This window comes from Elephas maximus, chromosome 17 (assembly GCF_024166365.1).
Source record: "Elephas maximus indicus isolate mEleMax1 chromosome 17, mEleMax1 primary haplotype, whole genome shotgun sequence".
Taxonomy (NCBI): Eukaryota; Metazoa; Chordata; class Mammalia; order Proboscidea; family Elephantidae; genus Elephas; species Elephas maximus.
Window position 1 is genome coordinate 16,806,720 of NC_064835.1, and position 12,858 is coordinate 16,819,577.

General features: G+C 42.0%; 1 protein-coding gene across 5 annotated transcripts in view; it reads left to right on the forward strand.

Moving 5' to 3' along the window:
* GRAMD1B (GRAM domain containing 1B) overlaps positions 1-12,858 on the forward strand; it is a 296,128-nt gene that overhangs the window by 262,867 nt on the left and 20,403 nt on the right. For all 5 annotated transcript variants that reach the window (XM_049857563.1, XM_049857566.1, XM_049857562.1 and 2 more), the window contains 4 exons: positions 400-495; positions 1,763-1,843; positions 4,176-4,291; positions 6,276-6,432. In XM_049857563.1, the coding sequence (XP_049713520.1) occupies positions 400-495; positions 1,763-1,843; positions 4,176-4,291; positions 6,276-6,432 (450 nt within the window). The remainder of the gene's footprint in view (positions 1-399; positions 496-1,762; positions 1,844-4,175; positions 4,292-6,275; positions 6,433-12,858) is intronic.

Consider the following 12,858-nt stretch of genomic DNA (forward strand, 5'->3'; position numbering starts at 1 on the left):
CTCTGTTTCCTCATCTTAGAAAATAAGGTGAGGGAAAGATAAAGTAGACTTTTATGGTCCCAACCAGTACAATGTTTCACAATTCTTTACATGGCAAATAGTGATGTGGCCTTTCCAAATTTAGTAGATTGTATAGAAATGGGAAAGCACCCTGGTCCAAGAATCACAATATCCTTGGCCTCTCAGTGAGGCTCAGTTACTACCTAGTTGTGTGGCCTCTATGGAATGAGGGGCTAAACCAGATGATCTCTGGTTTAGGAGGTCCCTTCTAGGTTTAGAAATAATGTGAGCTGTGATCTGCTTTCTTCTGTCTGATCTGGTACCATGAGAACACTCTTTGCTTGACTGTAATGCTTCCTCTTGCTTGTTGTGCATCCTCTCTCCCGGCGGGGATGCCAGCTGACAGTCCGTTTGAAAGACATCTGCTCCATGACTAAAGAAAAAACAGCTCGTCTCATTCCCAATGCCATCCAAGTTTGCACTGACTCGGAAAAGGTAAGTGGAGTCTAACCCTGAGCTCCCTACTCTTCCCACACCCCACTCCCCTTACTCTCTTATTTCTGCCCTTAAATTGCATTAATTGTGGCTGTTAGAATTGGGGTGGGGGATGCAGATTGCAGGAGGTACCTCCCTAGTGTGCGGGGTAATTGGAGTCCGAGCAGGGGTGAGGGTGGAGGAGCAGAACATTAAACATGGAGCCAGAACACCTGAATTGTCTTGTGACAGTAGACATGTTGTTTAACTTCTCTGAGCCTCAATTTTCTCATGTGTAAAATGGAGCCAGCAAGACCTGTTGTTTGACAGAGCCTTGAAATGCCATCATATATTTAAAAACACTAAATTGTAGAGTGCTATACAAACGCAAGTGGTTAGGATTATGTCTCAGCCTAGAGGATGATCTCTCAAGGAGGTCATCAGAGGAGTCTGATAGGATATGATTGTCCAGATCCTATGGGAAAAATTTGTTAGATACAGTTTAGGGCGTAGAAAATACTGTGACCTTTGACCTTTAAAAGAACCTGAAGATGAATAGAGTTAGGACTAGGTGCGAAATAGGTTTCTGCTGAAGACAAGGTCTACGGTTCCCTTGGATTTGGGCAGTTTAGTGGCTTTGGGGTCAGATGGTTCAGTTCTGGTTCTGGCACTCGCCATCTTTCTGATTATACAAGATGCTGCACCTTGTCTCTGTTTTCTGTATTACATGTTAGCAGTTATGTTTACTTGCCAAGGCTTTTGTGCAGTTTAAATGAAGCAGCATTTATGGAGGGACTTGTACGTGTTCAGTAAAACCTTGGTTTCTGTTACCTTCTTCTTGCTTGTGATACGGGGGCGTGCTAATGTGTAAGCTCCGCAGGGGCGGGGATCTCTTTCTGTTTTGTTCACTGATAATCCCTCAGATACTTAGAATACTGCCTGGTACCTACTAATACTCAAGTATTAGTTGAATACCAAGTTTCAGTAGATAGTAGGAAATTTTTTATGGAGTTGAAAATTTCAAACTAGAGAGAAAAGACTTAAGGAGAGCTCTGGTGATAACTGAAGGATGTGGCTACAGTGAGAACTTAGAATTCCCAGTTACTTGGGCCTTCGGTGTGTGACCCCCTTTCCTAAAGTCCCTGTGCCATGATCACGGATGACTAAGAATTAGTAGTATTTTGGGGTGAAATTGTGAAGTTTTCTTAAAGGAAGGAGCATTGTGTCTCCATTCATTACACTGTAAGTCTGAACAGGCCTCTCTTAACCATTTTCTCTTCTAATCTAGCACTTTTTCACATCATTCGGGGCCCGAGATAGGACATACATGATGATGTTCCGGCTCTGGCAGAATGCTCTCCTTGAAAAGGTAAGTCCTGCCCAGCTGCTTCCTTCAGACTCAGTGTGTACATCCCCTTCAGATTCAGCGTGTACATCCACCAAGAATGTTATTTCTCTCTGCGGGTAGAGCCCATGGAGAGAACTGTTTTCACCGTGGTATTGGCCACTGCCAAAGACGCCCGTGTCTCCTCGTGGTACTGGAAATCCCCCAGACTTGCTGCGAGTCGTTCCCTCCCGCAATGGTAGTATTGCCCTGAGCCCTGAAAGTGGTATATCCTGTCATGTGAATGGTCTCAAGAGTAAGATACACACCCTCAGGCACTTCATGGCCACCAACTGACGATGCTATGAGGAGACATGGAAGGAGGGTGGCGTCATGGTCTCTGCCCTGAGAGAGCTCCCACTCAGGTGGAGTTGGAGTGTTGGAGAACAATCTCCAGTCCAGAGAAAAAGACATAAGAAAACATACGTACATACATACATATGGATATGTATATATAGGTTTTGACATGTATGTATATAAATATATGCATAAATCTGCCTGGACTCTTGCCCAAATTCATTACTCTCTCGAGAAAATTGAGTAGATACCTTATTTCGAGTTTCTTCTAACCTGAGAGCCTGTAGTCCTGTTATAAAAACTGATAACTTATTTGAGATCCTCTGCCTTAATTAGCTATCAAGAATGGTAAAATGATAATGTGTTTGAGTCTCCACTGGCAGGTTTGAATTTTCAGTCCCTTACTTACTGTCATTTCTAAAGAAGACATGGGGTCACATGTATGGTTCACAGATGCCCTCGCAGAAGAGCTGTGAGAATTCTGCCTGATGAACAGGGTCTGCTAACTGTGCCTGTCCTGATGATGGTCAGACAAGCTGGGCCAGGTGGTCAGCCCAGGGATGGCCACATAGGTGAGGTGACTTGTAAAGAAGGGTAGGACATAGTTCAGGAGAGAGGCCAGTGTGTCCCAGTCAGGAATGATGGTGTACATGAAGTCCAGATGAGAGAGCGGAGGTCTAGGTGAAGGAGATGGAGGTGCTGCCCTCTGGTACTGTAAGGGACAATTCAGAGAGATCCCACTGCAAATCCTGCCAGCCCGGGGATGGGTCCTGACTATGCCATCCTGGGCAATTCTCCTAAGTCAAAGAACCAGAACTCTGGCTCATGGCATCCCCCTAGATGCCTACTTCTTAGCCATACCTTGAAAGAATGGGATCAGGGAGCTTCCAAATTCCTTATGAAAACTCTTGGTGGCCAATATTCCTTAAGTTTGTTTTTGTTTTTTTAAGATATTGACTGTTGCTGTTTTTCTTAATGTTCTTGCCCTCTTTTTCATGTGCTGATCCCTCTTACCTTCTCCCTTCCTCCCAACCTAAGCCTTATTCATGGCCTGTGATCTTTATCTCTCTCCGAAAACTCTGAGCCCCAGGAAAATTCAATCCCAGTACCAATACAGCACAGTGTTTTTATGGAGGTCATGGAGCTCTGGTGGCACAGTGGTTAAAAGCGCAGCTGCTAACCAAAAGGTCAGCAGTTCGAATCCACCAGCCGCTCCTTGGAAACCCCATGGAGCAGTTCTGCTCTGTCCTGTAGGGTCGCTATGAGTCAGAATCGACTTCGCAGCAACAGGGTTTTGGTGTTGTATGGAGGCACTTGGTGCAATTAGGAGAAATTAGAACTGATGAGTAGAATTTCAGGTAAACGGATTCTGCTTTAGAATAAAAAAGAAAGTTTTCAGGTAGCAGAGAGAGGGTTGAATGAAATGACTTTTCAGGCCCCTTAAACAGTAAGAATGTGGGACTGTTTTAACCACAGGAACCCTCCGGCAATGGAATGGGCTGTCTTTGAGGTACAACCTCGTTCTTGGAAGTGACCCAGCCAGGGCCAGGGCCTCGTAGCCACCATCCTTATAGAATATTTCAGTGGAGGGTGGGAGACTAGGTTAGGAGACCTTTGGCTTTCTGCAGAGTGCAAATCAGAAGCTCAACGCCTTTGTATTCTACCCTCAGTGTCTCCGTGGCCCCAGGTAACGTTGGTCTATACCCCATAATGCTAGACCTCATCAGTAGGCACAAAAGATGGGGCAGTTACCATCCTCAGGAGGACAGTCTGTCTGATTCTGCGAACTCAGTTGAAGGCACAGGCAAGGAATGACCAAGTTTGTGGTTTTGCTAGAACCAGCCTTCAACCTGGAAAATATGGATCTTTGCTGAGATCCTTGAGAGGAAGAAGGTGGAAGAGGTTGTCAGGGAGCCTGCTGCTGGTTCAGTTAGGGAGAGGCAAGTCGAGCTCAATGCCTCTGCTTAGAGATGGGGACATGAAGGGGGAAGGATCTGAGTTGCTTGTTTTCTCCCGGCAGCCTCTATGCCCCAAGGAGCTCTGGCACTTTGTTCACCAGTGCTACGGGAATGAGTTGGGGCTGACCAGCGATGACGAGGACTATGTGCCCCCTGATGACGACTTCAACACGATGGGGTAAGCTGAGAGCAGGTTGCCCAGGGAATCAGGAGTCCTCTCAGATGAGGAGCCCCTGAGGAGGAGGTAGGATGGTAGTGAAGTCCTCAGTGGGATGGTGACATCTAAGTAAGGACCCAAAGGAAGTGAATCATGGGGATACCTGAGAGGAGAATATGCCAGGGAAGAATGAGCAGACCAATGTGGCTGGGCAGAATGAACAAGGGAAAGAGGTAGGGGATGAGGTCAGGGGGTAGAGGGGCCAGATTCTGAGGGTGTTTTGGCCAAAGCAATGATTGACTTTTATTCAGAGTGAGATGAGAAGCCAAGAAAAGGTTTTGAACAGACGATAAGATCTGAATTAACGTTTTAACAGGATCTCTCTGGCTTCTGTGTTGAACATAGACTGAAGGGGAACAAAGACAGAAGCAGAGAGACCAGTTAAGAGGCTACTGAATTCTTTAGTTAATTTAGATGAGAGATGATAATGGTTTGGAGGACAAGGGTAACAGTAAAAATGGTGAAAAGTGGTTCGTTTCTGAATATTTTGAAGATGGAACCAGAAATATTTTGAAGGATTTGCTGACGGATCAAATGTGTGGGATGTGAGAGAAAGGAAGGAAGCAAGTATGACTTTAAGTTTTTGGTTTCGCCATCTGGAAGAATGGAGTTGCTCCAAGCTGAGAAGGACAGTATAGGCAGAGCAGGTTTTAGGGGAGGATCAGGAGCTTGATTTTAGGCAAGTTCAGATGGAGATGACTGTTAGCCAAGTAGAGATGTCACATAAGCAGTTCAGTATATGAGTGTGGAGTACAAAGGAGAAGCCTGGGCTAGAGACATAAACTCAGGAGTTATTAGTGGATAGCCATGAGACTGGCTGAAATCTCCAAGTGGGTATAACAAGAAGTCCAAGCTCTGGTCATGGCCACTCGAATGCAAGGAAGGAGCAGCAAAGGAGATCATGAAAAAACATCCAGTGAGGCAAGAGGAACACTAGGAGAGTTTACTATCCTGGAGCCTTGGCAGTAGTGTGAGAGGCACTGGGCAATGAAAGCAAATAAAGAGCACTACTTTTTTTTTTTTTTTAATGTAGTGTATAGACCTGGGCTTCAGTACTGATTCTGAACTTAACAGTGGTATCACCTAACCTCTGTGAGTCTCCATTCGATTATCTCTAAAATGCACATAATGATTGACTTACAGTTGTTGTGGGTCCAGATAAGGTAATATGTGATAAGAGTATGGTAAAATACAAGTCAGGTGTTGATGATGATGATAACGATGGTAAGGATGATGATTGTTTCCTTATGGGAGGCTACAGTGGCATTCCCCAGGTGCACCTTCATCTGAAGAGGGTTTCCCTCAGGTGTATAATGTAGAGAAGTTAACTAATTATGATTCAAAATTTAGGCAATACCACTGATAGAGCACTTGGTGTTCAGAGCCCTGTCCTAGTCATTGTGTGGGAAATAGAGTGTATGCTCAGAGCCCATATATCTGATTCAGATGGTCAGGTTGGAATGCGTACCAGTGGATGAAATAGTTAATAATGGTAAGAAGTCCCTGGGTTAAGCGTTCAACCACTGACCAAAAAGTTGGCAATTCTAACTCACCCAGAGGCACCTCAGAAGACAGGCCTGGGGATCTGCTTCTAAAAGGTCACAGCCTTGAGTTGCCATGGGTCAGAATTGACTTGACAGCAACTGGTATGGTCATATTTAGGTGTAGGGATAAATCTGAGGGTGCTTTAGAAAGGTGAGTTTGGAGCCAGAAATTTTATGTGGGTGGAAAGTGGTGTGTGGGAAGGAGATTTCAGGGGAACAAGGAGAAAGGAGAAGTTTTTGGTAAGACAAAAAGCGTATACAGCAGAGCAAAGAAACAGAAAAGCCCATAGTTTTGGATGGGTAGATAGGTCTGAGGTTCTTAGAATAGCTGGTGGTTTTGACCACCGAGGAAATGTGAGCTCACTGGTGTCTTCTCTCCCATCACCCTGCCCAATCCTCAGCTACTGTGAGGAGATTCCCATAGAAGAGAATGAAGTGAATGACAGCTCATCTAAAAGCAGCATAGAGACCAAGCCAGATGCCAGTCCACAGCTGCCTAAGAAATCCATCACCAACAGCACACTGACTTCCACAGGGAGCAGCGAAGCTCCCGTCTCGGTATGGACAGGAGCCCTTTGCTTCCACCCCAGTCCAGTAGCCGGTGCTTCCTAGCTTCGTTTACTCCACAGGATCCCATCCTGAGGAGTGAGTAGAGGCAGAGTTTGTTATATTGAGCTTATCTAAGGAGGTACCCTGGAGCAGGTGGGGCTCTCTGCATTCTGATAATATAGTCCCAGGGTCCAGAGCTGGGTTCTCGGTGCCTGGGGTGCAAGATTTTGTTTAAATTCTGAAAGGATGGAAACCATTGCAGAGAGCTTCTCCCTTCACTTTGCTTTGTATAGCTTTTGAACTTATGGGCCCATCTTAGGCCACTTCTCATGTTCCTTCTCAATATTTTTGCCAGTGTCTTTCCCTGACCTAATGTAGAAGAGGTCCAGAGTTTGCTGCTAAAGCCAGATATAATGTGGTGTTATGCTCAGAATTCCTGACCCAAGTCCATTATGTGAGGTTTGCTCTTGGTGAGTACTCCAAATCAGCCCATCTTAAGGTTCTCTAGAGAAATAGGACCAGTAAAATGCATATAAACATAGGGTCCCTGGCTGGTGCCAAAAGGTTGGCAATTTGAGCCCACCCAGTGGCACCACAGAAGAAAAGGCCTGAAAATCTGCCTCCATAAAGATTACACCCAAGAAAACTCTATGGAGCAAAACAAACTAAGCCTAAATCTACCAGAAGAAAGGCAATAACAAAGATCGGAGTAGATATAAATAAAATCAAAACCAGAAAAACAAACAAACAAAAAAATACAATAATAATAGAATCAATAAAATCAGAAGCTGGTTCTTTGAAATAATCAATAAAATTGACAAACCATTAGCTAGACTGACAAAGGGAAAAAGAGAAATAATGAAAATAAAAAATGAAAGAGGGAACATTACAACTAAACTGATAGAAATAGAGAATTATGACAGAATATTATGAACAACTGCATGGCAATGAACTGGACAACCTAGATCAAATGGACAAATTCTTAGAAGCACACAGCCTACCCAAACTGACTCAAGAGGAAATAGTCTCAACTGACCCATAACCAGTGAATAGATTGAATCAATGATCAGAAACCTCCCAACCAAAAAAAAAGTCCAATACTGTTTAAACTCTTCCAAAAGATAGAGAAGAAAGGAATGCTCTCTAATTCATCCTATGAAGCAAACATAATTCTGATATCCAAGCCATACAAAAACAGCACAAACAAACAAACAAACTACAGGTCAATGTCTCTCATGAATATAGATGCAAAAATCTCAAACAAAATATTAGCGAACAGAATCCAACAGCATGTTAGAAGAGTCATACACCATAACCAAGTGAGATTTATTTCAGGAATGCAGGGATGGTTCAACATTAGAAAATCAATCATACTGCATCAATAGAACAAAGGAAGAGAGCCACACAATCATCTCTATGGATTCAGAAAAAGCATTTGATAAAATCTAACACGCTTTCTTGATGAAAACCCTAAAGAAGATTGAAATAGAAGGGAAATTCCTCAATATGATTCAGGGCATATATGAAAAGCCAACAGCCAACATTACACTTAATGGAGAAGGACTGCAAGCTTTCCCCTTGAAACTGGGAACAAGACAAGGGTGCTCCCTCTCACCACTTCTATTCAATATTGTATTAGAAGTCCTAGCCAGAGCAATAAGACAAGAAAAAGAAATAAAGTGTATCCAGATTGGAAAAGAAGAAGTAAAATTATCTCCATTCATGGATGATATGATCCTATACAGAAAATCCCAGAGAGTCTACAAGAAAACTTCTGGCGCTAGCAGAGGAATTCAGCAAAATTGCAGGGTACAAGATAAACAAAAAAAATCAGTTGGGTTTCTATATACCAGCAATGAGAGACCTGAAAGGGAAATTAGGGAACCAATTCCATTTACAGTAACATCTAAGAGAATAAAATACCTAGGAATAAATCTAACTGAGGACATGAAGGACTTCTTATACAATGAAAAGTATATAATATTGCTGAAAGAAATTAAAGAAGAATTAAATAAAAGGAAAGATGTCTCGTTTTCATGAATTGGAAGACTTAATATTGTTAGGATGTCAATACTATCCAAAGTGATTTATAAATTCAGTGCAATCCCAATCAAGTTCCAAGAGCCTTCTTTACAGAAATAGAAAAACCCTCAAATATATATGGAATGGCAAGAGGACCCAGATAGCTAAAAAACACTGTTGAAAGAGAAGAACAAAGTGGGAAGACTCACACTTTCTGATTTTAAAACATGCTATACAGCTACAGTAATCCAAACAGCCTGGTACGGGTTTAACGATAGATATATAGACCAATGGAATAGAATTGAGAGTCCAGAAATAAACCCACACATTTATGGTCAACTGATTTTTTACAGGGGTGCTAAGTCCATTCAATGGGGAAAGAAGAGTCTCTTCAATAAATGGTGCTAGGAAGATTGGATTTCATATGCAGAAAAATGAAACAGGATCCATGCCTCACACCATACACAAACACAAATTCAAGGTGGATTAAGGGCCTAAATGTGAAAACTAAAGCCATAAAATTCTTGGAAGAAAATGCAGGGACAATGCTGTTGGGCCTAGCTTTTAACAAGGAATTATCTAATGTAATACCAAAAGCACGAACAGCAAAAAACAAAATAAATAAATAGGACCTCATAAAAATTAAAACCTTTTGTTCATCAAAAGGCTTTACCAAAAAAGTGAAAATACAAGTTACTGACTGGGAGAATATCTTCAGGAGTCATATATCTGACAAGAATCTAATAACTAAAATGTACATAAAACTTAGATAACAACAAAAAGGCAAATAACCCTATCATAAAATGTACAAATACTTGAATAGACATTTTATCAAAGAGGATATTCAAATGGCCACCAAACACTTGAAAAGATGCTTATCGTCATTAACCATTAAAAAAAAAAAAAAAAAATTTTTTTTTTTATAGAGATACAAATCAAAACCACAGCGATACACAATTTTACTCCCACTAGGATGGCTACTTTTTAAAAAAGAAAATAACAAATGTTGGACAGGATGTGGGGAAGTTGGAGCCATTATCCGTTGCTGGTGGGAATATAAAATGGTGCAGCCGTTGTGGAAAACGGTGTGGTCGTTCCTCGGAAAACTAAAAATAGAACTGCCATATGACCGAGCAATTCTTCTCCTAGGTATATACCCAAACGACTTGAAAGCAGAGATTCAAAAAGAGACTTCTACACCAATGTTCATTGCAGCACTATTCACAATAACCAAAAGGTGGTGTCTTGGTCATCTAGCGCTGCTATAACAGAAATACCACAAGTGGATGGCTTTAACGAAGAAAAGTTTATTCTCTCACGGTCTAGGAGGCCCGAAGTCCAAATTCAGGGTGCCAGCTCCAGAGGAAGACTTGTTCTCTCTGTCAGTTCTGGAGGAAGATCCTTGTCATTAGTCTTCCCTTGGTCTGGGAGCATCTCAGTGCAGAAACCTCTGGTCCAAAGGATGCGCTCTGCTCCCAGCGCTGCTTTCTTGGTGGTGTGAGATCCCCCTGTCTCTCTGCTCACTTCTCTTTTTTCAATCACAAAAGAGATTGGCCTAAGAAACTCTCTAATCTTGTAGCTCTCATCAGTATAACTGCTGATTATCAGTCTTATTACATCATAGTGATAGGATTTACAACAGATAAGGAAATCACATCAGATGATAAAATGGTAGACAGTCATACAATATTGAGAATCATGACCTAGCCAAGTTGACACATATTTTGGCAGGATACAATTCAATCCATAACAGGTGGGAACAACCTAAATGCCCATTGATGAATGGATGAACAAAATGTGGTAAATACATGCAATGGAATACTACTCAGCCAGTAGGAGAAATGAAATCCTGATACATGCAACACTATGGATGGAGCTGGAAGACATTATGCTGAGTGAAACAAGTCAATCATAAAAGGACAAATGTTGTATGACCTCACTTACATAATAAGATAAGGCAAATGTATAGAGACCTAAGTTTATTATTGATTACGAGGGGTAGGAGGGAGGGGGAAAAGGGGTTAATGATGTTGGAAAAATTACATTGATTAAGGGTAGGGTTGTACAGCTGATTATTGTAATTGCTGTCAATAAGTTGTACACCTGTAAAAAGTTGAACTGGCCAAAGTGTGATAGATATATTTACAACAACAACAAAAGAGTAGCTGCTGAGGCTGCTTATGTACAACCAGACACCTCATGGGATTTGATTCCTTAGTTTGAAGGTTTAGGGCCGTGGTTTCACTGGATATCCCAGCTAACTGGCCTAATAACATGTTTAGTATTTTATTCTACCTCCTAGTTCATTGCAGTAGTGCCTGGAGTCTTAAAGCTTGCAAGTGGCCATCCAAGGCACAACAATTGGTCTCTATTCACCTGGAGCAACAGAGATAGAAGGAGAGTCAGGAATGGGAGGAGGAAATGGAATGTATGGCCAATTGCCTCCATGAACAACTGCCTCCTTTGCCGTCAGACCAGAAGAACTGAATGGTGCTAGGCTACCATTACTGAACATTTTGATCAATGATTTCGTAGAAGAACCCTGATCAAAAAGGGGACAAAGCAGAACAGAATTTCAAATTGTCATGGACTGTAAGCTTCCTGAAGCCATGGAGGGTAAATGAACCCCTGGAACTATTGCCCTGAGATAATCTTTAAACCTAAACTAAAAACATCCCCTGAAGTCATCTTAAAACCGAACAGTAGTTTAACTAACTAGCAAAAAAGGGCTGTCTTGAGCATTATGTTCTTTGAAGACCTGTCTATATGGGATCAAAGTGACAACAGCAACTTGAAGGATTAGACAGGAACCTTATGGGTCAGTGAGTTTATGTTAATGAGGGTGAAACAACTCAGAAAAGGAGGGTGAGAATTGTTGCACACCTTGAAGAATGTAAGTCACTACATTGTATGCGTAGAAACTGTTGAATTGGAGTATGTTTTGCTGTGTATATTCTCAACAACAGCTACAAAATAAATAAAATTTAAGGAAAAAAAAAGCTCTGTTAAGCAATTCCACTCCGTAACACATGGGCTTGCCATGAGTCAGAACCAACAGCACAAGACAACAACATAGAGAGAGAGATACTGAGATTGACTGATTGATTTTTTAAGGAATTGGCTCATGGAACTGTGGGAGCCGGCAAGTCCAAAATCTATAGGGCAGGCCACAGGCTGGATGTTCCTGCATGCTTGCATCCCCAAATCCGTAGTCAGGTGATAGAAAGAGTGTAGAGGAGTTCTGGCAAAATGTGTATTTATAGCCTGGAGCCAGAATGCACCCTAGGGAAAACTCCCTTTTTTGCTCTTAAGGCCTTTAACTGATTGAATAAGGCCCACCAATATTATGGAAGGCAATCAGCATAACTTAAGGCCAACTGATTTTATCATATGTAACTACTTCATAACAGCACCTGGACTAGCGTTTAACCAAACAACTGGATGCTGTAGTCTAACCAAGTTGACACATAAAATTCACCATCATAGCCCCTATAGCAAATCTGCTGCAAAAGACCTCTTTAAAGTGTTGAAAAGCAAAGATGTCACACTGAAGACTTAGGTGCACCTGACCCAAGCCATGGTGTTTTCAGTTACCCCATATGCATGCAAAAACTGGATGATGAATAAGGAAGTCTGAAGAAGAATTGACGCCTTTGAATTGTGGTGTTGGCGAAGAATATTGAATATACCACGAAGTGCCAAAAGAACGAACACATCTGTCTTGGAAGAAGTCAACCAGGATGCTTCTTAGAAGCAAGAATGGCGAGACTACATCTCACGTACTTTGGACATGTTATCAGGAGAGATCAGTCCCTGGAGAAGGACATCATGCTTGGCAAAGTAGAGGGTCAGCGAAAAAGAGTAAAACCATCAATAAAAGGTGGATTATCACAGTGGAGAACTATTCCAAGTCTTTTTTTACCTCCTTAATCTAAAGTCAAAGTTGTAGATAATATAGAGCTGTAGAACAAAAATCCTCACAACTGGACCAATAAGCAACATCAAGGATTTCATTTCGCTTGGCTCCATAGTCAGTGCCCATGGAAGCAGCAGTCAAGAAATCATACAACAAATTGCATTGGGGCAAATCTGCTGCAAAAGACCTCTTTAAAGTGTTAAAAAGCAAAAATGTCACTCGGAGGACTAAGGTGTGCCTGACCCAAGCCATGGTATTTTCGGTCACCTCATATGCATGTGAGAATTTGGCAATGAATAAAGAAGATCCAAGAAGAATTGATACCTTTGAATTATGATATTGGTGAAGAATATCAAATATGCCATGGACTGCCAGAAGAATGAACAAATCTGTCTTGGAAGTATAGCCAGAATGCTCCTTAGAAGCAATGATGCCGAGACTACGTCTCACATATTTTGGACACATTATCAGGAGGGAACAGTCCCTGGAGAAGGGCA